A 26,486-nucleotide genomic window follows, 5' to 3' on the forward strand; every position below is an offset into this window, starting at 1 on the left:
ATGCAAATCCAGACACCTGTCAGGATGGCTGTTAACAAAAAAGCAAAAGACAACAAGTATTGAAGAAGGTGTAGGAGAAATGTGAACCCTTGCATAATTGGTGGGAATACAAATGGTGCAGTCACTATGGAAAACAGCATAAAGTTTTCTCAAAACATTAAAAATAGAACTATCAAATGATCCAGCAATCCCACTTCTGGATATTTATCCAAAATAACTGAAAACAGGATCTTGAAGAGATCTCATGTTCTTTTTAGCACTATTCCTAATAACCAAGATGTGGAAACAACCTAGATGTCTATCAACAGATGGAAGGTTAAATAAAATGTGGCAAAACACATATAATCTTTAAAAAGAAAAGATATTCTGCTATATGCAACAATATGGATAAGAACTGAAGATATTATGGTAAGCAAAATAAACAAGTCACAGAGAAATAAATACTGCATAAAATTCTACTTAAATGAAGTATCTAAAATAGTCAAATTCATAGATTCAAAAAGTGGAATTGTGGTTGCCTGGGGCTAGGGGAAAATGGAGTTGGTAATCAATGGGCATGTAAGTTACACAAGATGCCTAAGTTCTAGAGATCAGTTGTGCAACAATTGTACTTAGAATCAACAATAATGTATTGTATACTTAAAAGTTAAAGGGGGTAGGTCTCATGGTAAGAGTTCTTACTACAATAAAACAAAATAGAAAAGAAAAGAAAAAATTTGGTGAGGAACAGAGATACAAGAATATAGTGCTATTTGCTGTGGAATAGAATTTAGGCAGGTTTGCCTTGGACCCATCAAAAAGTGGTCCATTACTGAAATGGGCCCTCTTAAGAAATGATATTATCTCCATAATGAATGTTCCCCAAGGCTCGCACTCTCAGATTTTTTTCTGTGAGTGGGTCTTTTTTTTTTTTTTTTAGTTTTGAAATGTATGATTTACTTATTTTTTTAAGTTTATTTTTGAGAGAGAGAGCACGAGTGAGTGAAGGGCAGAGAGAGAGGGAAAGAGAGAGAATCCCACACAGGCTACACGGAGCCTGAAGCAGGGCTCAAGCTCACCCAGAAGTGGGGCTAGAACTCACCTGGTGTGGGACTCGAACTCACAGCCGGTGAGATCATGATCTGGGCTCAAGTCAGATGCTTAACTGACTGAGCTACCAAGCCACCCCAATGAGCAAATCTTTAATATAATCATGGTTTCCTTGAAAGAATCAACAAAATAGTTATACCAGATTCTGCTTCTCTGGCCAGAGCTGGTAGGCTGGATGTGTTCTTATGTAAAAGCAGCATGGTAAACGATCATTCATGGAAAAAAAAAATCATGAATCACATAGGACTATAGCGTGAAGAGAGGCTCTTCTGGAAATGGGTTTTGGATAATATTGGTTGGTAAGTATTACATATAATCAATTCTAAGATACATTTTTAAAAAATACTTTAACATCTTTGCCTTTGGGATTAATCTTAAAACTAATAGCTAGTAATAGTTTAATTGGCAATGAGTTTTCTTAGTGATATATAAAACAATGAATATAGATAGGCTAGGAAAGGAAAATGGAAATATGCTAAATTGACTTGCAGATTTCCGATCTTTCGATGATTCCCATGGGCCCACAGGGAACTATGGCAAATGCTCTCTCCATCTACTTCAGAGGGTAGGTGAGAAAAAAATTAGGCAGAGTGACAAACATCATAATTAAATAGTGCCATGGGCACACATTTGTTTAAAATTCCTGCAGATACTTACCTGGGCTCAAATTCATTGTCCTTTACAACACACTCTTTCTTCTCAGGCACACTGGTCCAGGTCCTGGGATCAGCTAAATCCACCAGAGCTTTGGCATTTAGCAACCCAAATCCAAATCGACTATTCACCATCAAGCCTGCTCCATTCTTTTTCCATCCAGGGTTATTGGCCAGTGGGTCATACTCAGAGGTCCAGACAACCAAGTGCTGCATGTCTCGCCATGTAAGATTTGGACTGGAGGGGAAATGACCCAAAATATTTTTCAGGGACAAAAAATGATGTATCCTTGAAAAAGTAAAACAAGTATCTTCTTGTTTTACTTGTAAGTAAAACAAGTAAAAAAAGTAAAAACAAGCATCTTCTATTTATAGATAATGAAGTCCTTTTTGCAACTATACTTTTATTGGTGTATTTCTTTTGGTGTATCTTTTCATTTGGAATTTAAAATACAGTACTGAAAGTTTCTCTCCATACCATATAAATTAAGCTCCTATTATAAGTAAAAATTGGGTTTCAATATGGTAGAAATATGTAATTTTGTCCCCGATTTTTACTGGAACAAAAATTTTAAATGACAAAACTTCCTTTGTGTCTCTGTTTTCTGCTGTCTATTCACAGCTTTGGCACTTTCCACATTATGCACTCACAGATGAGGCTTTGACTTCCTTCTTAGGAAGACTCAGATTTTAAAGACATAGCTTGGCTCCATAGTCTTAAATATCTTGCCTCTTTTCTTTATGTATCAATGTTAAGAATACACTTATCTTGATGAGCACTGAGTCGAATATGGGTTTGTTGATTCACTATATTTTACACCTGGAACTCATCTAACACTGTATGTTAACTACACTGGAATTAAAATTTAAAACAAATTGTCAAACTCTTAGCTACTTGACATCACTCTTGCAAGACACTATGCTGAATACTGTGGAGATATCAAAGGAGGTGATTCTTATCTTTACACAATCCAGCAAAAGAACAAAGCTTTTCTATAACTGTAATGTACCTGTTGAATACTTTATTCATGGCATCATATGTTATAGGAATTTAGAGAAGGAAGAGCTCTGGGGATGGAAAGATCTAGGAAAGCTTTGCTAGGAGGAAATATTTTATCTGAACTTTGAAGTTTGGGTAGAATGTCAAGAAGTGAAGAGATAGAAAAGGGATGAGGCAACAGAACAAAACCTACAAGGGTGAAAGTATAGGATGTGACCAGAATACAGTGAGGTGTTGGTTTTCTGGAGCAGGGAAGAGGTGATAGGGTACTGAGCTGGATGGTGAGGACCTTGGATGCCAGGAAAAGGAGCTTATGCTTTATCCCTTGGCAACCGGGAATCAAGGATTTTTGAGCAAGGAAACGGCATAATTAGAAGTCTTGATAAGATTAATTTATCAGCAATATAAAGTTACATCAGAGATACTTGGGATTTTTGGATCTATTATAATAAAGATGCAGCCTTCCCAGATCTTTCTATTTAAAATTTCAATTCTCCTCACATGCTCCTGAACTCCCTTATCCTTCTCTCCCCCCCCCCACAGTACTCTTCTAACATACTGTGTAATTCATTTGTTTTGTATATTATTAATGTCTGTCTCCCCTGCTATAGCTATGTAGGAAGGGTTGATATTTTTGTCTATCTAGTTCTCTGATGTATACCATTCAGAAGAATGCCAGGCACAGGCAATATTCTGAGTTAAATATTTGTTGGTTGGATGACTGAATGTGCCTAAGTATTAAGTAGCCCTAATAATTTTTAACCTTGTGGCATTTTGTCATTAGATTCTTTTAGGATCTGAAGCTTTTCCTTAGCTTTGAGACCTGCATTGTTTCTATCAAGCCAATCAAGCATTATTTAATAAATAAATACCCAAGAGTTTTGTCCTCAAGTTTTATATCTTAGCACTAGGTTCTGAAACAACCATCAAGGGAATCTGGCTTAATTTGCTCTTTTTCCTCAGAGCCCAAAATGTACTGGTTAAACAGTCCCCTGGTGACAAGAAAGAGGCAACACACATCCTTAAACACTGAAGAGTCTGGTTCTTGGTTAAAATTCCACATGTGATTTTCAGGTTTCTTTAGAGGCATGACAAAGGCTCTACCTGGCAGGCTCTATGAAGAAACTTCCCTCCCCACACCAGCCTAGATGTGGTCTCTAAAAGGAGTTGCCATCAAGGACTCAGGCCCCTACCTGGTTAGGTATATTTACTTTACCACCCCTTTTGCCTTCATTCATAGGTCTCCTTATCTGAGGCCAAGGATAGAGGTCTTCTTCAGACCTCTGGACTCTACCCAAGGCCTCCTTATGGGGAGAAAGGAGGACACCTTAAGATACTTCTGCCCATTCTGACTCAGTACCCAGTACCATACTCTCAGCCTTCATTCCTGCCCCACCTCCACCCCAGTCAATAAAACCAGCAGGGCCTTATGTTTGGGCTCCCTCAACAGTGACATGACTCCCCATGTCTGTGCTACTTTACCTGCCATTCAACTGGCACACTTTTCCATGGAGGAAAATGGAATAGGAGGAGTTAGCATTTTTTTTTTCTGATTTTAGACTCTTGTTTAAAACATTGTAGTAAGGAGTTAAAGGCTTAACTCTTTCATCTTGTATTTATTGCTTTAATCTGCTATTCTGACACCTGGCAGCTTAGTTCTCTCTCTCATCTCAGCTCCTGACAAACATAACACCTAACTCTAGTGAGTGACTGATGGAGTGCTTAGAAAGACTCCAGTTCATTGATTCTTATGGGCCCCAGACTGCTTGCATCATAGTTACCTGTTACACTTGTGAATAGTGAAAATTCCTGAATTCCACCTAAACCTATTGAATCAAAATATATGAGGGTAGGACATGATTTTGATATTTATATTTCAAAAAACTGTCTAGTTAATTCTATGTCATAGCTAAAATAATAGGAACTGGAAGAAAGCATACAAGCATATAACCAATTAAGACAATTGAAAGTCTTTTCAAATCATGGGGTTGGAATAGGGAGTAATAGAAAGCACATCAAACGATATTTTATACCAAAAAGACCTGTGCTGTCTCAAGCAAGTCACCTCATTTCCCTGAGCCTGAGGTGACTCATCTGTAAGATGAGAGGGTTGAGTATGATAATCTCCAGAATTCTTTCCTATTCATACCTCCTATCTGCCCAGTATCATAAATACCTTATTTAGGTAGTGTTTCCAAATTGGCCAACCCGCACTAAGGAATATTAATTGACTAATTAACTAATAAAAATTAATTATCTTAGCAGAAATGGCTATTTTCTCAGTATAGGAACCAATTCCGTTCTATTAAGCATTTTATTGAAATTCTTTCTTCCTTCCAGTTTTTTTTAAGCTTATATATTTATTTTGAGACAGAGAAACAGATAGACCAGGAGAGGGGCAGAGAGAGAGAGAGAGGAAGAAAATCCCAAACAGGCTCTGCATTGTCAGTGCAGAGCCAGACTCAGGGCTTGATCTCACAAACCATGAGATCATGACCTGAGCTGATATCAGAGTTGGATGCCCAACTGACTGAGACATCCAAGCACCCTCCTTCCAGTTTTTGAAAGGAAGTTTTAGGTAAAAGCTTCTAATCTTTGTGGTCAGTGGGAAACACATCAATTTCTCATTTGGACCATCAGTGCGAGCAGGTGTGTATATGGATGTTGGGGTGAGGAAGTCTACTAAGGAGATATAAGGCAGGGTTATGAAATCAAACATAAAGCATAGACTTTCTGTAGCAGATAATTTATTTTCTATTTAGGTGCAGGCTTTATTTTTAAAAAATTTTTAACCTAATCTTTGCAAAAGATTCAGGGGAACTTCACTGTCATGCAGTTAGGAAAATTAAGCTTGTTTTCCTAAAGGGTTATTCTCCATTTATGTGATCGCATTTCATAAATGAAAAGAAACTGCTAACAATAGTGCATCTCATTCCTGACAGCCTTCCTTTGTTAATTAGTGCTCAACAGCATCCATAATAATTAAATTTTTAAAAACTGGATTAGGTTGCTAATCAAGGATATGTTTATAGAAAATAAGGAGTATGGAATTAAACATTGAAATTAAGCATTGCTTCTAATTAGTGTAGGTAAAGTAATCTAGAGACAAAATTCTAAAGTGAAAAATCTTACAGGCTACTTGGTTCAGCCTTTAATCACATGTAAGTAAACCTAGATATTAAAGATTTTCTAACCTGGACACTTTCCAACATTTCACAACCCACTGAGTCAAGGATTTCTTTGATGTGTTTTAACCAAAAGTTCCATTGCAGCATCGAAATCGAATCCTATTTCCCTTTCTCTAGCCTTTAATGAAAACAGATTAGTTCATCTGGATGTTTAATACCTCCACAGGTATAAAGGGAGTCAGTGTTTTACTTCAGAATTTTTGTTCTTTATTAAAAATTATTCTGATTCCTCTGCTCTCTCCTCAGAATAACTGAGGCTATGCCAATTAAGTACCCTATTGAGCATCTTTACAACCATACCTAGATGAGATTGTAGGAAAATGCAATTGTAAAGTAACTCTTTACAGAAGTTGTTTCTTGAAATTTAGTTAAGGTACTCCCAGCACTAACACTAGCTGGGATCCTTGTTAAAAATGGGGATTCCCAGGCCAAATACCAGATATTTTTGAATCTGAGCACTGGCATTAGGACTTGGAAATCTGCCTATTAAATAAAGCCCAAAGGATTATGCTGCTGTTCAAGAAACACTCTTCTAGGAAAGAAAAATATTCCTCTACACATATTTGAGCCAATACCTATTCTTTCTCCTCCGTTCTCCTCTTCCCATTCCCTGGCATTCCAGCTATGTCATGTTTAATGTTTAATGTAGTATAATAGGTAATCCTCTTGTGACAAGGAGTCTTTTATGATAAACTCATGAGCACATGAGTTATGACAGTCCTTTATCAGCATCAATCTTCTTAACACCTCTTTCTTTGAGGGTCTGATGGACTGCCATCCAACATTTCCTTTCTCTTGCAGGCCTGTGGGAGGCAGTGTAGTATGTAGTAGCAGATAGCACAGGATTTGTGGTCAGACAGATCTGAATTTGAATCTGCTTTTGGGATCTTGGTTACATTTCTCAACCTCATTAAGCCTCAAGTTCTTCTTTTATAAAATGCAAGTAATAATTTCTTTTTCAGAAGGCTGTTGTAAGGGCTAGAATTAGTATTGTATACAAAGAGGTTAGCTCAGTGTCCAGCTCATAGTAAGAACCTGACAAATACTGAAGGTTATTATTCTTGATAAATTTAGCCCACAGTTGTTCTCCATAGTTGTTCTTTGAGGAGTGACCCTTGGTTAAATGATTTATCCCAATCTTGATTGTCTAGAGGCACTTTTAGAAATTCTGCCATTTAACAAAAACAGACACATAGACCAATGGAATAGAATAGAAACCCCAGAACTAGACCCACAAAAGTATGGCCACCTAATCTTTGACAAAGCAGGAAAGAACATCCAATGGAAAAAAGACAGTCTCTTTAACAAATGGTGCGGGGAGAACTGGACAGCAACATGCAGAAGGATGAAACTAGACCACTTTCTTACAGCATTCACAAAAACAAACTCAAAATGGATAAAGGACCTGAATGTGAGACAGGAAACCATCAAAACCCTAGAGGAGAAAGCAAGAGAGAAAGACCTCTCTGACCTCAGCCACAGCAATTTCTTACTCGACACATCTCCAAAGGCAAGGGAATTAAAAGCAAAAATGAACTATTGGGACCTCATGAAGATAAAAAGCTTCTGCACAGCAAAGGAAACAACCAACAAAACTAAAAGGCAACCAATGGAATGGGAAAAGATATTTGCAAATGACATATCAGTCAAAGGGCTAGTATCCAAAATCTATAAAGAGCTCAACAAACTCCACACCCGAGAAACAAATAATCCAGTGAAGAAATGGGCAGAAAACATGAATAGACACTTCTCTAAAGAAGACATCCAGATGGCCAACATGCACATGAAAAGATGCTCAATGTCACTTCTCATCAGGGTAATACAAATCAAAACCACACTCAGATACTACATCACGCAGGTCAGAGTGGCCAAAATGAACAAATCAGGAGACTATAGATGCTGGAGGGGATGTGGAGAAACGGGAACCCTCTTGCACTGTTGGTGGGAATGCAAACTGGTGCAGCCGCTCTGGAAAACAGTGTGGAGGTTCCTCAAAAAGTAAAAATAGGCATACCCTCTAACCCAGCAGTAGCACTGCTAGGAATTTACCCAAGGGATACGGGAGTACTGATGCATAGGGGCACTTGTACCCCAATGTTCATAGCAGCACTCTCAACAATAGCTAAATTATGGAAAGAGCCTAAATGTCCATCAACTGACGAATGGATAAAGAAATTGTGGTTTATATATACAATGGAATAGTACGTGGCAATGAGAAACAATGAAATATGGCCTTTTGTAGCAACGTGGATGGAACTGGAGAGTGTTATGCTAAGTGAAATAAGTCATACAGAGAAGGACAGATTCCATATGTTTTCACTCCTATGTGGATCCTGAGAAACTTAGCGGAAGGCCATAGGGGAGGGGAAGGAAAAAAAATGGTTAGAGAGGGAGGGAGCCAAAACATAAGAGACTCCTAAAAACTGAGAACAAACTGAGGGTTTATGGGGGGTGGGAGGGGTGGGTGGGTGATGGGTATTGAGGAGGGCACCTGTTGGGATGAGCACTGGGTGTTGTATGGAAACCAATTTGACAATAAATTTCATATTTAAAAAAAAAGAAATTCTGCCATTCAGAGTTTCTGAAATAATCATCTTGGTGTAGACAATTGAATAGAGTTCAGAAACCTGTCTATTTGAGAACAGATGTCTCACTAATTTCCATGTACTTTGTCAGGACGTATATAAAATGTAAGCTACAGTATGTCTATCTTATTGACGATTGAATCAAAATGAAAGGAATTAAATTCTTATTATATGCACCATGGATTCCTCGTATCTCTAATATTATGAATGGTGTGAGAAGCTCATGGAACCCACAAACCATTCCTTCAGAAAAGTGCCATACACATACTCATAAGCAATTCTGCATCTAGTTTCAATGAAGTTCATGAACTGCTGGTAACTCATTTATGTTATTTCATAGCAACCCATGAAGCTCCTGCTTTAAAAATATTCTATTAAAAATTAACTGAAGTTAATGAGGCTAGATCATTCTTAGATCATTTTCTTCTTGCACAGAAAAAAGTTTGAAATTTTAGAAATCAGAGGTTATAATTTTAATTTTCAGTTCTTACATGAAGTTAATATTACATCTGTTCATTGAGATAGGTGTTTCTACTATACTGGTCACTAGAGAAGGATGGGTTAGGCCTGGATACTTCTATTTACATGCATCTGATAAGTGTTGGGTAGAAAAGAATTAAAATTTTAAGGATAATTTTTTTATAGCTTCCTGGAACTAACATCTTACATTCTCAAATCACAACTATCATCAGCCTATTTCACCATCTGTGTGAAACAGCTTGCTTTCATTTGACCTTATTTTCTTCGACTCTGGATGTTCCACCACCAACTTCAGTAATTCATGTTAGATGATACCTTCAATTTTCAAAAAGGAAGAAATTTGGAAAAAAAAAAAAAGATCTAACCCTTCCCTTTTAGAGCTAGTAAATTGAACCCTCAACTGGAGATTAACTTGCCTAAGGTAGGGATATGCCTAGAACTTGAAGTCATGTGTTCCTTGAACTTTTGAGTGCTTAGATTATTTTTCCTTGAATTTGGGTTGGATCTGCTGATGCGAGTCTGACCTTGTGTTCATAGACTCTGCCTTCTGTCCATTCCTCTCCTGTTACAAGTGAACTCAGATTCTCAATGCAGCTCTTCTGCTGGGCCCCAGAGCTTCAAGTTTCCCTGTTTCTGACTGAGCCCCTAGATTTTCTCTTCCCTTACCAGACATCATCCCAGTCCCTCCAACTAGGTAAATTCTTGTGCAAAACTTCCTAGGCCTGTCTTGCTTAGCCACTGTGGCCATCTCATTGCTGAGATACCACGACGAAACCACAACTTCACAGGTGGCCCCAGGGCTCCTGGATCTACATTGGACTTTCCAGAACAAATACTTAGCAACTTCAGAGTTTTTCCAGCCATGGCACAGACCAAGGTGTTCTATTTTTCTGCTATTATGAACCTCATCTACTGAATATGATGTGAGGGGAATGCTTTGTTCTTTCTCTAGAGAATACAGATGTTCTTCTATGATAACCTTCTTATTAGGAAGGACAACAGTAACTTGCAAATTTAACCACCTCCTCTATCATGCAACCAGAGCACCTGACTTGATATTGAAAGTTTTCTAGCCACTAGAAAGCAGAAACAAGGACAGATAAAAAGCTGTAGATACACAGTGTGCAACAGTTAGATTTTTTCCTCTGTATTAAGAGTTGTACTATTGGGTAACCAATATGAGGAAAAAAATAATGCCAAAACCTTTTTTAACATCATACACTAAAATTCCAGGGGAATTTAGAATTTAGATATGGCAAAGGAATCATAATAAAAGACATATAAATAAATGTTAATCTAATTTGAGGTCGTAAATATTTTTCTGAACATGAAAGCAAAGGAAAAAGTCTTAAAGATACTGACAAATATAGGTGTATATATACTCATTTCATTGCAATAAAAATTACATATAAGTAAAATTAAAAGGTAAATGTCAAGCTAACCAAGCATTAATAGCTTTTCTAAACTAAGGTCATAAAACAAAATCAAGGTCATAAACAAGCAATCACAGGTGATAAATGGCCAAAGAATATAAGATATTGAGCTTCATCACTAGTGAAATAAAAGCATATAAAGTTGAGATACCATTTTGCCCTATTAAAATAGCAAACATTTTAAAAGATAATAAAAGTAACTTTGGTAAGGAAACTCGCACTTGGACACAGTATTGATGGTAATGTAAAATGATATGGTCTTTCTAGATAGTAACTTGTCAGTATGTAGCCAAATCATTAAAACACGCATGCCCTTTGACCCAGAAATTCCAATCAGGGGTGTTTATCCTGAGGAAATTATCAGAGATAACAACCAATATTTATGGACAAGAGTGTGTATCTAAACATGATTAGATGACTTTAATATAATTCGCATTTATATAATGGGATACTACAAACAGATAATTCTGTTTTTAATTTTCATGTTTCCTGATATGTTAGATCAGCTCTAGGATTGGTTTATATAATCTGAAAAAAGAGGGATGTTTTATAAGCTTATTGTTCCTAATACTGCCCACAGGAAATTATCTGGACAAAGTCTTTCCTGGTGGGGACAAACAGAAGTGAGAAGGCCTTGCAGCTAAGTGGGAGAAAAATTGGGAGGAAAGCATGAATTTTTAAAGGTCAAAGAACATTTATTTAGTCATGAGAAAGTGCTCTTAATATATTATAGGGTAGGGGCGCCTGGGTGGCTCAGTCGGTTAGGCGTCCGACTTCAGCTAAGGCCACGATCTCTCGGTCTGTGAGTTCGAGCCCCGCGTCGGGCTCTGGGCTGATGGCTCAGAGCCTGGAGCCTGCTTCCGATTCTGTGTCTCCCTCTCTCTCTGTCCCTCCCCCATTCATGCTCTGTGTCTCTCTGTCTCAAAAATAAATAAACGTTAAAAAAAATTAAAAAAAAATATAGGGTAGATTTTAAAAATTACAAAATTACGTGTATACTAAGTTCCCAATTTTGTAAGATAAGTGTGTGTGTGTGTTAAATCTACATGGAGATGTTAACAGGAAGAGGACTTATATTTTAATAGTTTTCTAAGTTTCCTACTGTAAGCATAATTGAGAAAGCAATATATGTTATTAAAAAGAAGGAGAGGCAATAAAGGTGATTAGAAGTTTTCTGGGCCTTACTTGGCTTCCAGCGCCAGAGCGAAGATGCCAGCAGCCAGGGGTGCTGAGGCTGAGGTGCCCGTGTGGGTCTCTGTGCAGTCATTGTGCAGGTCGGCACTGGTCTGGGTGGCATCCAGAAGGGAAGAAATGCAGGAGAGCATGTGAGTAGTGTTCTCCATCCCTGGGGGTTAACCATACCTAAGGCTGCATCTGCTACGATCAGGAAACTCAGCTGATTCGATTCCCTACTTCCTCTGTTAAACCATAGGCGGATGTTTGCCATCTGCTGATATTTTAGTTCACTCTCCTCTATATACAACTTGTGTATAATTCTGGCATCAAGATGCCTTTTCTGGGGATGAAGTACTCCCACTATGAATATTTTCTGAGATTCCCAAACGAAATACTGTCTGTAAAGAAGGGACAGTTTCAAAATCACTGTGAATCATGCTGGCCCATTAATCATGAGGTCCATTGTGTTTAGTCTGGCATATTTAGAAATTCTGCTTCATGCAAAATTCCCATTTGCCTTCAAATTGACATCTGACTGTCTCTTCAGCACGAGGATGTAGAGCCATTCTGATTTTGGCCACTTGAACTACTTGCACAAATTTGCTTAGTATGTATGTAGTGTGCACTCACTGTTGATATCATCTGATGGCCATGAGTTAGTGTCCATATTTGCACTATGATGAAAATGGTGTTTTTCAAATAAATGAAAGGTGTGTCAGATTCTGATCTGGTTACAAATTGTAAAACTGCTACTCAGTAGATGTGTCCCATGGGCACATGGTTTCCCCATCTGTAGAATGAGGTTGACATTTCCTGACTCATATTCTGAGGATGAAATGAGATCCTGTCTGTGAAAGCATTCTTACACAATATTACTGCACGTAAGGAATTACCCAGGCTAATTTTATCTTAATGAAGAGGTTGCCAAGACTGAAGGGAAGAAACCAAAAAGACTTCCAATCAGTCTGCCTTAAGGACCATAGCATTGCTGGTTTAGCAAGTAGTCGGGCCAAAGGATTACTAACAAGACACCCACCCAGGCTCCTGCACTATCGTTTTTAGCTAGAGATTTCAATGTGTGGGAGGGAGGTGTAAAAAAATAATTTGTTCTATTATCACCTCCTTTGGCTTCCCACTTTGAGTCGCTGAATTTCTCAAGTTATGGTGGCTCTGCTCCTTAGAGGGCTGCGGAAGCAAGGTTGTCCTTTTTCCCTATTGACGCAAGTAAGCCCCCAGAGATGACTGTGCTGAGGAAAAGGTTTGCGTAAGACAAAGGCTATGTTATTGCAACCATCTCAAATAGAATCCACCAGCTGTCTCTCCTATGGCAGATTTACCTAAGGAGAGAACTTTACAAAGATGGAAACTCTTCCTCCTACTTCACAGCATAATAGCTCAGATGAGGGACAGTCTATGAAATGGTGACTGAAATGTGTAACAGGCCACTTTCTGAAAAGCAACTTTAGATACCCCTAGGGACAACAATAGTCAGGGACTCTGAATATAAGTGGGATACATGTCTGCTATGCCTCTTTCAAAGGCTATGAAATATACCTGTCATAAAGATTTTCTGGGTAGAATATCACCATCTATTATTTGAGTAATTGAATATAAGGGCACGAGAGGGAGGCCAATGTTTCAAGTTGAGGCTAGAGGTTTACTGTCTAAACTAGAGTAAGTTGCAGAAGCAGGCAGAGTTCCAGAATAGTGATCCTGTATGGAAAAGAGAACTAGCAATTTTTTTTTACACCATTAATATGAATCTTACACACATTCCAGTGTCTAATTATCATGGGGTTCACCTACAATCTAATTGAATCATGACCTATTATTTCATAGAGATTAGAATTTAGATACTTTAGCTAGATGGTTCTTTCTGTATCAGGAGTTAAAACTTGGGACCATACAGTTTAAAATTAAAAGTACTTCCCTTTGTTTGCAAAGCCCCCGAATGGCCCTTCATCACTGTGCCCTTGAAGGGAAATCCAATAATTGTCCTTGGCAGTCTGACTCATGGAAGTGAAGGCACAGCCAAGTGTGGGCTGGAGATGCTCTCTGAGCATATAACCTTCCTGAGCTGTTTATTCAGATGCTGAGAAGTTCATCTCGGGGGAAATTTAGACCGTTATTTTCCTGCAGGTTATCCATTCATAGGAAACATAGCTATTGTATGTTCTGTATTTTTATCATCTGCTAAAGGGCATGTTAGACCATATCCCTGCTATTAAAGGATCAATAAGTACAAGGGTGGTGAAGCCCCTACAACCCTGTAATCTCCTTTAAGGCTGTTCTCAGGGAGGCATCACACAAGCAGAATAGATATTTTGATTCTTGGCTGTATGTAATGACAACTTAGTGGCTTCCCAGGGCTGGGTTTAAAGATGACAGAGAGGCAACATCATCTTGGCAGAGGCATCATTATCCTTGAGAGAGAAAACTCCCCAATAGATGCCAGCCTTTCAGGTGAGCAAAGTGTGAATCTCCCCAGCTGAGTCATCAAGCTTAAGCCAAGCAATTTTACCAAAGGTACTGACCAAAGGATCTTGTTGAATGCAAGCCCTGCTCCCCTACCTAAGCAGAGGAGTTAGACAAAAGCAACATACGATTCGCTGGTCGGTGTAATCGCCACTGCTGTATGAGGTGGCCAGGGTGGAGGAGCACTTCTCAGCATACCAGGGAGACAGGCCTTGCTGGGAGGCGCTGCTGATGGAGATGGTGTAGATGCTGTCTGTGTAGCCGTCACAATCACAGTTATCTCCCTGACGTCCCCCGTTCCCAGAAGCCCAGACGAAGATGGAGCCCTTTCCTTGTCTTCCCTAAAAGAAAAGGCAGACTATATCACATCTATCATCTGTTGGGATCACTGTCACATCCCCATAAAATCCCCAACAAATACATGCATGAAGTTCCCAGAGACATTTATTTGGAGTCTGTTTCAATGCCAGGTGCTCCAGCGTCCGTGCTGGAAATCTCACAAGACTTCATATTACAAGCCACTGGGCCATGGCTCTGCTAGTCCTCCTTCATCTGGGCCCTCTCTGGGATGAGTCAGTGAGTGCTTTTCTTTCTTTCTTTCTTTCTTTCTTTCTTTCTTTCTTTCTTTCTTTCTTTCTTTCTTTTCCTCATTGTAAGGATTCACAATCTGGCCTTTAGCACTCGCTTGTATTCTCTCACTCTTTCCTTGGCTTATGTTGCTGCGTTTGAATCTTTGAACTTCCTCTCTTTCTGCTTAAATCTTCTGGCTGACTGATAGAATGACAAAATCAGACATTATTCAGATCTGTTTTGCAGCTGCATTAAAAGGGACTCTTCAGTTGAAAGAAACTCGTCAAGGCTACTCTTTCTATGACTTCTCAATTTGTGCTCTCCAAAGTTTCTACTTTTGTTTTATCCTGTGCAGAACAAGGCCTTAGAATCCTGGTAAGAATGCGGTAAATGGAGCAACACAATCAAGGCACAAGTATGTACCAGGCACATACAAAAGAGGAAGTAGCATGTAGCTATATTTAAGGATGTGTCTCTAGAGATTTGAAAGAAGTCTGGGTAGTAGTTTACCTAGTGTAAAAATCTTAAAGCAGCAGAAAAATGAGAAAGGACATATTCATAGTATTTTTTAAGTAAATGCTCTAAGAGTAATGAATCTCTGTTGAATGTCAGACCCAATTAGGGAAAACTCCCTTAACCCTTAAGTTCCATCCCTCTGAAGAATGATTTGGCTCTCTAAATGCATTTCAAATTGTAAGCAACAATAAGAAATTCAAAGCCATTTCTTTTGATATAAACTAAGTGTTCTTCCCTTTCCTTCATATACAAATGGCCAGGTTTCATTTCAGGAGATCTATATTAAGTATCTCACCTGCTTAACACCAAATTCAAAAGCCTTCTGGGCTAGTCGGCCAGGCCCTTCCACAGTTTTCCCATCATCATTAGGGCCCCAACTGGCACTGTAAATATCCACATGTCCGGGATTGAATCCAATTGAACTGGCTTCAATAGCGTCAGTCACAATGCCATCCAGCATTCTTATGCCTAAACAGAAAGTCAAACAAAAAACACATAAGTGGATGTCAGCATGAACATGTAGAATGGCATAGTGATCTTAATATTCATTTTATAAAAGACTCGCAAAAGAGTTTAAAAGAAGGTAACCACTGCATGTCTCAGGTGCCCATGACCAGTCTGCTATGAGCACAGAAGGAAGATACAAGTCACAGTGTCCATAAACTTTGTTATCTTCCCTTTGGAAATAACTATATGCACTAAGCAGTGGCCATGATTGTTATTGATTACAAAATACCTCCCCTCCATTCACTACCTCAATAACCTGAAAATGACAGGATAGTTTTCAGAAGGAGCCAACAAACAGCCCTACCTTGACATATCTGTTCATGACTATACCACAAATAACTGTTGCCCATCCTGTGCTGTATGAAGGATTTTGTATGGAACCCTGTGCAGCTTGAAAAGATCTACCCACAATAGGAAACTAACAAATAGGGAAACAACTCTTGTTTCTAAGCACTGATTAAAAATAACCCAGAGGCCATTCTTTTATATGTTTGCTAAGAAATATTTTCAAGGAACATGCTTCCTTTTCTTCTAAATAATCTCAAGGATTAAATCATTGCCATGGATTTTGCTCCTAAGGGGGAATCATTTTTCATCAGGAGAAGGCAGACATGGTAGTTCTTTGTGCTTTCTAACAGGCTGTCACGCATTATCAGACTCATGTATTCAAGAGCCAGGAAGGCAAAAGCAATTGAGACAAATACGAGCAGCTACCTGGTTATTCCTGGCTTCAGGCTGATAATGTAGTTAACTGCACAGCCTTAGATTTGTACCCCATTATTCACTATGGAGCATAGGTAAAAGAATATGTAATTAACATAATTAGCTAAAGTCACATTGATTAAAACAAAGTTATTTGAAAATTTATTTTGGAAAAAGAAAAATCCCAGCTGTACTTACTAGCTTTGTGATCTTGTGCAAGCCACTCAACTTCTTGTGCCTCAGTTGTTTTTTTTTTTCAGTTTTAAAATGGGGATGATAACAGATAGCAGCTTACATGCACTGAGGATGTACTATACGCAGCTAACATTCTACAGGCCTTGAACATATGGACTCTCTTCTATCCTTTTGACAACCATTTAAGGTAGATGCTATAATTTTCCCAATTTTATAGGTTGACTGTAAGAGGCACAATGGCTTGCTCAGGATCATACAACTTGATATTGGGGAGCTGAGACCTGAATCCCAGAAATTTGGCACCTAAAATCAACCTGTTAACTAACAGAATATACAACCTACAATGTATTATAGGATCAGTGATGGACATACAGTAAGTCCCTAATAAATGAAAAGTATTATTAAAAAATGCATTTGGGACTAGATCACCAAAGGGTGGAATAACGAAAAAAAATCTCAGTAGACTTGCAATCGGAAGTCTTGTGTTATGGTTCTACACTGCCACAAATAGCTGTTACCTTGAGAAACTTGTTTCTGATTACTCCTCAATAAAATGAAGGGATCAGAAAATTCTCTCACAAACTATAGCTAGATAGTACATCATCTTAAAAAATGAATTCTTTCTCTAAGTGATTACCTAATTTGTGCCCCTGTCTTCATTTTCTTTAAATTAACATGGCACTTAAAAAGGAAAAAAAAATCCCATGGCATTTGACTATGCTAGTATCAAAGAAATCAGGAATGACACAAAGTTTAATAGTATGCTGTATTAGTGATTCATTATCCATGCCAGGATGTGTATTTATTTGATTTCTAAACAGGAAATCATAATCAAATTCAAGGCATCCTCAGGTCGAGTTTAAAGCAGTTTTACTATCATTGGCATGTTCTACAGTTGATCTTTTTTTTATAGCAGTTTTAGAAAACAAACTAAACTCTGGGGCGCCTGGGTGGCGCAGTCGGTTAAGCGTCCGACTTCAGCCAGGTCACGATCTCACGGTCCGGGAGTTCGAGCCCCGCGTCGGGCTCTGGGCTGATGGCTCAGAGCCTGGAGCCTGTTTCCGATTCTGTGTCTCCCTCTCTCTCTGCCCCTCCCCCGTTCATGCTCTGTCTCTCTCTGTCCCAAAAATAAAAATAAACATTGAAAAATAAATTTAAAAAAAAAAAGAAAACAAACTAAACTCAAAGTTTGTAACCTGCGAAAGACCAAGGTAAGGACAGTGAAAAGAGGAGAGAGAATGTGAGCCAGTGTAGGTCTACTGTCCACCCTTCTTCACAGGGATATGGACCTCACCAATGAGTTCTCTTGCCTTCTCACTGGGTTCAACCAACAGGCAGGAGAATGGGGGGTGGGAAGAGAATGGCAACTCATTCCCTGGGACACTCCTTGCCTAGAAGAAGCTCTGTTGTAACTCAGGGCTACAGCTCCTGTACAGTGGTTCTCTCCTATGGCCACAGCTTTCTCTCTACAGTTGCCACTGACCTCTCCTTTCCCATGCTCCTTTAGGCCCAAAGGTCATCACATCTGCTCTCATTTATTAGCCCTTGTTGGCTTCCCTTATCTCTTTTTTTTCAAGTTTTTATTTTAATTCCTATTAGTTATATTGTATAATATACACAATATAATATAATGTATATTGTAATATACAATATATTATTGTATATTAAGTGTATAATATAATAATGGCTTCCTTTAAGTCTTACAAATAATTCCTTTATTAAACTGCCCCGATGGAACTTACTGTATATTTCCCAATAGAGGCACTGACTGAAACAGCTAGGGACTCTAAATCCGTGCTGTCAAAGATAACCTTTGGCTTCTTCATAAAACAAGCACGTATTCATTTATGTTTTTAAGACTGTTATTTGCTATGAAATGAAGAACTACAGAATTGAGAGGCAGGGAAAGTCTTTTCCTAAATTTACCTCCTCCTTCTGTTCCTTTAGCACGTACTCAATAACAAACCCTTGTAAATTAGCACACAGAGAAAATTAGATTTGGTTCAAAAGCTTTTCAACATTTCCATTTTTCTCCCCACAAAGATGTACAGGCTGTATTCGGCTATCATTTTTTAGGAATCCAGATCCATTGATTTGTTTGCAAATCCTGCAGCACATTCTACATGGAATTCACTTCTTCTGGTTGTTGAAAGCCCCCCTTCCCACCTCATTTACACCAAGTGATGCAAGAGTCAAATTGAAGTGCAGAACTGTAGGAGCAACCCTCTGCTTTACCTCCGACTTTGGAATTGTATGCAACTCCGACCCCACACTTGTGATTATTTGCTTGCATGGCAATTTCTCCTGCACATCTGGTCCCATGTCTGAAGATTAAAAAATAGATATTATAAAACATAAGTGAGGGCAAACTGTTGTTTGCACACAAATCCATGGTACATGGTCATATTAACTTTTTTGTCAACATTTGTTGCTGGTCTCCTTCCCATCAGTATTTGTTGAAGTGCAGGTATCAGATGAAAGGGTACTGGAGTTGAAGTATGTGATTCAAATTCCAGCTTCTGCCACTGACTAGTGGTGTGACCTTAGGTAAGTCAATTGTCCTCAAGAGTATTGTTGCAAACATGTGAGATATTGCATGTATAGCACTTAGAATAGTGGCTGGTATAATATAAGAATTCAGGAAGTGTTAGCTATGGATACTATCGTGAGCAATTCTGACACTTTTAGAAATCATGGTTTCTATTCCATACTTTTTGGTGAAGTAGCTCCTCACTCCATCCCTAGTGACCTCCTTGGATTAGGTTATTCTGACCAGTCCTAGTAGGGTAAGTAGAACAGAATTCTCTTCTTAAGCCCTCTTCCCTTCCTCTAACCATATACTACCAAACTAAAGCAACTGAGGGTTTTCTGGTACCAAGAGGAGTTTGAGATTTTAATAGGACACTCCAGGCTAATTGGGAAACCAGGGTTCTCCTGTAACTCTGATTGGGGCTGGAAGCCTGAAGAAGACTGGTTTTGTAATCAGGCAAAGAGGGTAATTTATGATTTCAGAGTACTTGGAGGGAAATGTCAATCTCTAAAACAGAGCAGATTCTAGCATTAAAACATCAATTCTGAAAATGTGGGGATAATAATCGTCCTTTCCCACCATGACCCTGACCTCAGGAGGGTCAATAAGTCAAGAGAACTTTAATGTGAATTTATTTCACGACGTTACTGCATTTTGGAAGCAGTGTAAAGGCTGTTGATACTTTGGAGGAGCTAACAGAAAAGAGGGGAAAAGTTAGCTCTGAGTAACTCTGTCAACCAGCTACTTTTAGACACTATTATAGTAGACATCTATTTTGCTCAGCATGGAATATAAAAATTTGAAATTGACTATCCAAAATAATTTTCTTTCATGTATCTTTTATTCTAAAGTACCAAAGATCATTTCTTGGTCTCCTTTTACTAAATGATATTTCTGCTTCTTCATGTTAATACTGGATAGGAATCCTAAGTCAGAACAATATAATTATCTTTTTTTTTTTAATTTATTTATTTTTGAGACAGAGAGAGACAGAATGTGAGGTGGGAAGGCGCAGAGAGAGGGAGACGAGAGGTAGACACTGAATATAAAGCAAGCTCTAGGCTCTGAGCTGTCAGCACAGAGCCCAACTTGGGGCTCAAACTCACAAACTGTGAGATCATGACCTGAGCCAAAGTCCCACACTTAACCGACTGAGCCACCCCGGTGCCCCTGTAGTTATCTTTAATTCGAGGTCTTTCCTAATGTAGCAGATATCTGCCACTTTTTTTTTTTTTTCCTAGCATTTTGTCCTTTTTGGGAATGAGCTCTCCCTCACTCCTTTTGATTCTCTCATGAGGCTCCTCTTCCCAGACAGCTTTCAAGGATTGTTGTACATTCCAGGGAAGAGAATTCTAGTCTTTCTCTAAATTCTTCAGCTTTAAGTTCCATGTGAGCCATGTGGAGCTTGCCACCAGGCAAGATTTCTTTTACTTTTTGAGAATGAAGCTAATTGGAGGCAAGAGACTAAGAGATGGAGACAGTGATTGAAGTCCTGACAGCATATTATTTGAGCTCCCAGATCTTGGAATGCCTGAAGCTAGACCATCCCTTGAGTAATTTTTCTTTTAAATGTCCATTTTACTTAATCTTTGAGTTAAGATTCCCTCACTTGCAACTGAAAGTGTCCTGACCAACCACCCATGCTCTGAGAAATGTGTGCACACTGAACACATAAAAGGAAGCTTATGCTTTGATGGATTAACCCTCTTTGCTTTTGTAGGAGGAGAAACTGAGTTGTCACCTTCTGACAAGTGTGTTCCTAGAAGTCCACCACCTGTGTTTCCATTTACACAGAATGGGAACTAAGGCCAGGATAGCAAAGTCTCTCGCCTGAGCCAATAGAATCCAATTGTTGGCAAATATTCCCAGCACAGCACCTCTGTCCTAAAAATGATACACTGTGACACCACCTATTATTTCTCTCTCCTTGTGTACTGAACATTATTTTCTTGAAAGGTCCAGTAGGATCATGGTACAAAAAAGGGTAGATGTTTTTCCCTCCTCTTGCCCTCACTTCCCACCTCCACACTTTTAGAAAAAGGGAAGGCTTTATCAAAGTGGTACTATGTCATTCTTTGTAGACCTGCAGCTTTTTTTCTTTCCTTAAATTAGGCTCTGAGATAAAAGAACCCTTTATTATCTTAGAACAATGGTAGTAACTGGCATTTAAACAAATTGATTTTTAAAAAATTATTCCACAAGATAGTTTAAAGACTAATATTATACTGGTTAAAACATCCTTGTCACACATGTTATTTAACTAGAAAAATAATCTGTAATTGGTATTGAAATTTTGAATATAGATTCATGGCAGCTTAATAGTAAGAGTTACCTGTACTTTTGGGATTTTATTATTTAGTGATTCCTCTTTTGATTTGCAGAGGAGAATTCAAATGCAGCTTCTATTAATCTCATTTACATAGTAATAAAGAAGAGCAGCAACACAGATAGTTTAGAGAGATAATGCCCTTGGAATTGGGAGATAATAGGTCTCTAAATGATATAAAGTCCAAGGCAAAATGGAGCCATTCATTTTCTAAACCTAAGGGATTTATTTCTGACAACATGCTAGAAGGGTAACTCTATTTTTTATTATACCTCTTGATAAATGATAGGAATGCTACCTTTTTGGTTGATAGTCAAGAGGACCCTGAGAGATAGTTACTTATTGTGTCATTTTCAAAGAGCAGATCCTGAATTGGGTCAGAAAATTGACTTGTCTCTGCTTCTGCTCCTCTTGGATATTATTCTTGTCATGCTGATTTCTTACTGGAAGGGGGTCTTAGTTTCTAAATGAGAAAACTTCATCGTCATCATCATCATCAAAACAAACACAACTTTTTCTATGTACCAGATATTATACAAGCCAATTACCTATATAAACCCATTTAAACACCATAATAACCCAACAAAGTAGATACTATTATTATCCCTTTTTAATAGATGATAAAACTGAGGCACAAAAGAAGTTAAGTAATTTGTTCAAGGCCATCCAACTACTAAGTGGCAGATCTAATATTTAATCTAAATCCAGCTGCAAAGCCTATGCTCTTAACTGTTTGGCTATGTCACACTAACTCTGTGCTGTGTGGGAGGTCCATGGAGGCTATGCTCTAGAAACTCACAGGTTTTTAGGCATAAAATAATTACCATCATATGGGCAACTTCTTTGAAGGCTTTGGACCTCCATGAATTAGGGGAAATGTGGCTATTATAAATGCTGGATATGAGACTCCTCCTTTGTAGGGGAGGGGAAAGGGCAATCTGAGTCCCTCTTCTCATGAGTAGAGAAACTCTAGAGAATATCATTTCACCAAGTATTCAGCTATCATGCAGCCACTACACAATTTATCATCCATATTGGATCATGGGGCCAGACCTAGAGTATGCTGCCTAGGAAGAAGGCTGACACTTCCAGCTAACAGTCTCCTCAGCTGCACCCATATGGCTGAGAGAAGATTTCTCTTTTGGTCTTGACCAAGGGGGTGGAAGGAGAGTTGTCATTTTTACTTCATTCTAAGAAGGGTGCCCCTTTCTTCCAAGAAGCTATTGTTCATTTCCTCAGGAAGTTCCTTTCAGGAGAGTGGAGAGCAAGTGCATTATCACCCATTTGGGGAGATAAAAGTGCAAAATAGAGGCAGAGAGAGGTAAGTGATTTCCTAAAGGTCACTTTCTATACTGATAATTGGCAAAGCAATGACCACCAGCCAGGCTAATATTACAAGATCATGCTCCAAAAGAGCACATATTTCTCCTGGCCCTGTACTGTCCTGGCTCAGAAATATAGCTCCAAGTTTGTCTGGGGTCCCTGCCATAAGTTCCTGAGATATCTCACTTTCTTCCGAGGGCACCCATTGTGGTTCCTGTTGTATTGAGATGGGAATATTTTAACTTTTCAGCATTATTTGCAGTTAGCACCTTTAAGAAATAAACCCTGGAAGTAAATGGTACTGAAAGAAGCAATATCTTGGAACCTTCCCCAAGTTTCCCCTTTTCTCCAAGGAGGAAATATACACCCAGAAGTTGAGGCCAAGTCCATGAGCCTCAGCTCTCTTCCTGGTGTTTGTTGAACTTCTGGAAAGGGGATATAGTCCGAATAGTCCGAAAGAAAGAAAGCCATACAGAGAGAAAAAAGAACCACTTTATGTAGCATCTTTCCATCCCATTTGTAGCAACAAGCCCTGATTTTGCCTTGGCTTTGATCTATTTTGGTGCAAGTCTCTTCTCCGTGGAGCAAATGAAGAAGAAAGTGTGAAAGTTTTCCTGAAGTTATGAAGATAACATGTGCAAAGATGAGTTCTCACATGGCCATGGACATTTGAGGCCACGTGGCTAGAGGGTGTGGTTTTTTTGTAGCTAGGAAAGAAGGTTAGAAAGTCTCCTGGCTCTGGGTTTTATCTGGCCTCTTGCTTTGGCAGGTCTGGCTCTTGGACTCCCTCATCACATTGTGACTGCTACAGAGAATTATTTTAGGAGTAAGAAGGTAATTGTCTTTCTCTTCCCTTTAGCTTTAGAATCTGCAGCAGAAACTCTGGGAAAGGTTACTGACTAGTCCAATGCCCCAGAAAACATGTTGGATTTGAGAGCCAGGCCTCAGAGTGTATTTCTGTTGTCTGATATCTGGCTTTTGTTGTCTGATATGCTTTTCTGAAGGAACTGACGAGCATGGCTGTGGCCACTAAAAGAAGTCATGGGGAATTTTTATCTTTGTCTTCTATTTTTATTTTCACAACTAACATCAAACATGTTGCAAATAGTAAAGCATTCATTGATGGGGTTAGGGAGGGTAGGCTGGAGGATTTTACTCTTTATGACCCAAACATTCTTTCTAAAGCCATAACTATTCAGTGCCATTTGAGGGGAGCATTTTGCAACATAAGAAGAAAGTTTAATTGAACTATGGTCCTGTAAGCCAAAAGAAATATAAAAATAGAAGCATTGGTTTCTGTTTTAAAAGGAACAAAATATTATGATATGGATTGGTATGCATGAAAACTTTTCTGAGAGCTGAAATATGGTTCATATTTATTGTATAATTTTCTCAAATGAGATAAAAGCATTTTAAAGTACTTTTTCCCCCCTCTACCCCCCCCTCCCCCCGATCCACATTTACTCACTTGTTCTCATTTGTGGGATCATAACGGGGAAATGGATCATGGTCATTATCGTTAAAATCATAGCTAGCCTCTGGATCCTAAAGAGAATAAAAAATAATCCTGTAGCATCATTAAAAAAAGTTAACACCTCCCAAGCCCTCTACCCCTTCCACCCTGGCTGATAGCTCAAATTCTGCATTTCAGAATTTCTGACCCAGTTTCTGATCATTCATTATACCCATAAACTAGGCAGAGATGATATACACAGAAGAGTGAGCAAGCATACAATTAGCACTGAATGTCACCAAACCTGTAGCTCATTAAGCTCATAGTATATTACAACCGGAAGGAATCAGAGTTAACTTATTTCAACTGCCTCATTTTTTAAGTGAGAACACTGAGACCCAGAGAAGTTGAATGACAACTAAGCTATAGAGCTAGTTAGCAACACTTGGATACTCATCTTTCTTATGATTACAGGTACAAATAGGTGACCGTGGGGTGGAGCTCAGGTCCACAGTGATCTCTTCAGCCTTCCCAATTACACTAAGCATCTAACTTAAATAAAGTGTGCTTGAAATTTAAGGCATGCTTCTAGGTCCCACCTCCTTTTCCAATCAGATTGCTACACTTAAACTTCTCCCATATAGGAATTCTACCACTATAGCCTCTTCTCTACACTTTCCATATCTTTTAATAATTCCTACTTTCTAATATTTTTCTTCCTTTCTTTTCCTTTAATTTTCCTTTGCTCTTTAGCTGGAGAATTTTGAATGAATGGAAAGGGTGAGAGAAACACATGGGACAATTTTAAAGATGAAACACTGATCTAAAGACCTAAGATATCACTTAGAACTTAACAATTAAGTAATAGTTTTCATTTACTTATTTTCCATTTAAGATAAACTTTTCTCTTCTCTGAGAGCCATTTTTGCATTATTTGAATTTGCATGGAAGGAATCACATTCACATAATTGTACAATGTTAGAGATATTCACCTATAAAGGATGTGAGTGAGGAAGAAGACTGTGAAAAATGATCTAAGGCATTATTCTTTATTTGATTGCTTTAATGCCCTAGATACTGAGTGATATAGAGTCTGAATGGCTTTTAATAATTTAATTTGTATAGGTGCCTTCTCCCTCCCCAGCACACAAGCTTTTGTACAATCCTTGGCTCCACTGAATTCTTTAAGTGCCTACTCATACAAAAAAAAGTTCATATGTACTGGCAGGAGGGTGAGGGAAATAGCAAAACCTTGGCCCATAGTTCCTAGGGCCAGTATCCGAGAAGTCTTCCACTTGAGGAAAGGAAAGCCTTAACTATGTGTCTGTGTAGACAGCTCCCTAAGTTGCAGTCATGGGAGGGCCCAGACTCACATAATTGGCATAGATGTCTGTGTGATTCCACTCCAAACCATCATCCAGTACTGTGATAACAACTCCTTTGCCTGTGATGCCTTTTTGCCAAACAGGTATCACATGGAGATCCAGCTTGGGCAGGGATGCAGTCATCCTAGTATCTTGCTGGTAAAGAAAAACAAAGAATTGGTAAAATCATGATTTGCTTACTGCAAAATGAAAACTGAAGCTCTAGTCCGAAGACCCATCTTTCTTTTTCCTAGGGCCACTCTACTTTTAGAAAGAATGCAATTAGGTGAAATAAAAAAAATAAAGTTGATGGTAGGGCAAGTGAATCATAAGAGTGCTGTTCTTTTCCCAATTGTTCTAATGGAAAAATCATTCGAAAGGATGAATCACCCTGTGCCCCTTCTCACTGAGATACATGGCTTCTAAGAAGTTGATCCCTAAGTTTCATTCATTTATAATGATATGCTCAGGTTTTTTATCTACCAAAGTTTTATGTGATGTCCCATATTTCCATCTCTCCCCAAATCCTGAGCTTCCCTTGCCACACTGAACCTACTTTACATTGTTTGGTTGACAGTTATTCACGGATGTTTTAATAACTTTTCGGAAAGAAAAAGCAGAACCTGGAATGCCCAGGAGGCTGCTGTCTCACCAGGACTTGCAATTTAATTGCCTCTTTCCAAGTATGAGTGATTTAGAGGGTAAGTATCTATGAGAGGAGATGTGGAGTTTTCTTTTTTCAGAAAAATTTTCTGATAGTTACAGTGTATGGGACTATAAGGGAGAACAGCGGGACAGCAAGGGAATAGAGATATGAGCTTGGGAAAGCATATAAGGGAGATGTTTTAGAAAAGTGCCAGGTTTCTGGTGAAGGAGACAGTAAAAAATTTATAAATAATAACAGTCAAAAAATTTCTGAAT

General features: G+C 38.6%; 1 protein-coding gene across 1 annotated transcript in view; it reads right to left on the bottom strand.

Moving 5' to 3' along the window:
- The window catches only part of PCSK1 (proprotein convertase subtilisin/kexin type 1), a 40,794-nt gene that overhangs the window by 6,870 nt on the left and 7,438 nt on the right, over positions 1 to 26,486 (bottom strand). The window contains 7 exon segments of the mRNA XM_047857247.1: positions 1,747 to 1,980; positions 11,614 to 11,714; positions 14,208 to 14,420; positions 15,461 to 15,633; positions 18,805 to 18,893; positions 24,217 to 24,293; positions 25,575 to 25,721. Of these exon segments, the coding sequence (XP_047713203.1) occupies positions 1,747 to 1,980; positions 11,614 to 11,714; positions 14,208 to 14,420; positions 15,461 to 15,633; positions 18,805 to 18,893; positions 24,217 to 24,293; positions 25,575 to 25,721 (1,034 nt within the window).

Source organism: Prionailurus viverrinus, chromosome A1, assembly GCF_022837055.1.
Source record: "Prionailurus viverrinus isolate Anna chromosome A1, UM_Priviv_1.0, whole genome shotgun sequence".
Lineage (NCBI taxonomy): Eukaryota > Metazoa > Chordata > Mammalia > Carnivora > Felidae > Prionailurus > Prionailurus viverrinus.